Source organism: Halyomorpha halys, unplaced genomic scaffold (assembly GCF_000696795.3).
Source record: "Halyomorpha halys isolate HHAL.00 unplaced genomic scaffold, Hhal_1.1 Scaffold723.1, whole genome shotgun sequence".
NCBI lineage: Eukaryota > Metazoa > Arthropoda > Insecta > Hemiptera > Pentatomidae > Halyomorpha > Halyomorpha halys.
Genome location: NW_027110197.1, coordinates 973,171 through 975,326, shown reverse-complemented (window position 1 = coordinate 975,326; position 2,156 = coordinate 973,171). Strand labels below are relative to the sequence as shown.

The 2,156-nt window shown below is 31.8% G+C and overlaps 1 protein-coding gene across 1 annotated transcript in view; it reads left to right on the top strand.

Annotated features, from left to right (window-relative positions):
- LOC106685663 (uncharacterized) overlaps positions 1 to 392 on the top strand; it is a gene marked incomplete at its 3' end in the record, with an annotated part of 7,417 nt that extends 7,025 nt beyond the window's left edge. The window contains 1 exon segment of the mRNA XM_014428470.3: positions 259 to 392. Coding sequence (XP_014283956.3) covers positions 259 to 392 — 134 coding nt within the window.
- Positions 393 to 2,156: the final 1,764 nt, after the last annotated feature.

Genomic DNA, 2,156 nt, shown 5'->3' with positions numbered 1-2,156 from the left:
TTAAAAAATTTTATTTATAAAATTTATTTATAAAACATTTTATTCAAAAAGCCCTATAAAAACATGCGGAAGGTGGTAACTGCTTTGAATTGAATAATACGGAAAAACCAGATGATTAATGTTAATTGTTTCAATTATATATAAATGGTGGTTTCTTTTTGTTTAATACATTAATCAATGGCTCACTATATTTTATTTAAAGTTACCCTAAAAATATATATATATTAAACACTTACAATTTCCTTTTTTTATCAACAGTATGGATTCCTAGCTCAAAAACCTGAGTTTCGATTGGAGATATTTTCATCTCCAGGGCTTTCCCCGTTACCTAAACTTACTCCTCCACTGTTTTACAAGTTACTGGACGAGCTTATGGAAGAGAAGATAAAGAAGTATGTGTCATATATTTATTTATTATTTTATCAAGAAATATTGAATTATTAAGAACCTACCATTTCGTTGAACGTTCATGACAATGAAAAATCGCAATGACCTGGAGTTGATAACAAATCGTTACTAACTTGCGATACTCTATAAATCCGAAAACAAATACTAAAAAAACTATACTATTTAAAAAAAATAAATATAAGTTAATGCTTCATTAAATAGACATCTCAAGACCAAGGAAAAATTAAATTGGTATCTTATAGATATTTGATAGAATATTTTGATTTTCCATTATTTTTTGTAGAATTAAAAATATATTGTTTATTTTTTTTATGTATGTAAGCTACTTTACGTTCTGAATAACCACGTACATAAAAGGATATAGACATCCTTGATCCAATTAGGAGTCATTGAACGGTCAGGGAAAGTGGACTAAAAAATCATGAACATGATAAGCAAGTAGGAATCGGTCTACTACCAGATTTGCAATTCAGTGGTTGGAAAGAGAAATAGACAGAAAAGTGACATCTTCAAATATACATGCCTATAATCCTAAATGGAGTTGAATGTTGAATATTAACAGATAAACAGAAGAGTAGACTGAGTGCAACAGAGATGAGGTTCCTCAGAAGGATTGGGGAAGAAATAGGGGTCCTATGGATGAAGGAGGTCGTCTACGCTCCCCAGCTGAAGTGGTAGTCAGAATGGAAGGTGACCAGTACCCAATAAAGCCCGTGGACTACGTCCCTGATGGAAGAAGATCTCGAGGAAGACTAAGGATGTTGCTATTCATGGGCGTAATAGCAACAATTGGTGATCCAACTCTTTCTTTATGCAGATGACATAATTCTCCTTGCGGATTACGTAGAGAAGTTGCAGCAGACCGTAACGGAATGGAACGCAGAAAGTATATGCTCCTCAAAACTAACAAAAGTAAGCTTCTAAAGGCAGGAAGATTAAAGGAAAATGTTTAACTATACTATGAAGAAGATGAAATAGAGGTAGTATCAGTTTTTCTCTACCTTAAACTTTTAATGAACGCTCAGGGAAAGTGGACTTATAAATCATGAACATGATAAGCAAGGGGGAATCGGTATACTATCAGATTTGCAATACAATTATCAAAAAAACAGATTGATTACCTAATATTTGTGAGGTATAATCTAATTTAATATACTTGATATCGACTGCTTAAGATAAGCCTGCTCATAACTCAATTTTCGCTAAGCTGGAAGTTCAATAAAGAACTTCTTGAAATCACTGCGTCTCTAAATACTTCGTGTTCTTTTCTTCTCCCAAAATACTGTTCTCTTGAATAGATACAATAAATCTAAATATATTTTTTCTATCAAACAAGACCTAGTCATGTTTGGTTGGTGAGTACACACTCCTAATGCAATAAGCTTTAGGAGAACTGACAATTCGATTCGGTGATTTTTCTATAATTACTTTAGTTAGTTATTGGCAACTTACCCGTTCTAGCTATGGGAACTTCTATAACTCTCCAGATTATTTCATCCATTTATTTCCGCATATGAACTTCATTTTTTTTTTTTTTTTTTTTTTTAAAAGTTATATTATTAATTGGACAAATTGCCCGAAATTATTCATCGACCGGCATTCAAACTGTAAAACGAAATACTGAAAAGTGACTCTTTATCTTACTCTGCAGCTACTTACGAAACTATGATTCAACAATTTAATCGACTTCAGTCGAATTGCACTTTTTCTGTCTTTTATTATCTTTATGTAAGTGTATAAAAAAAAAT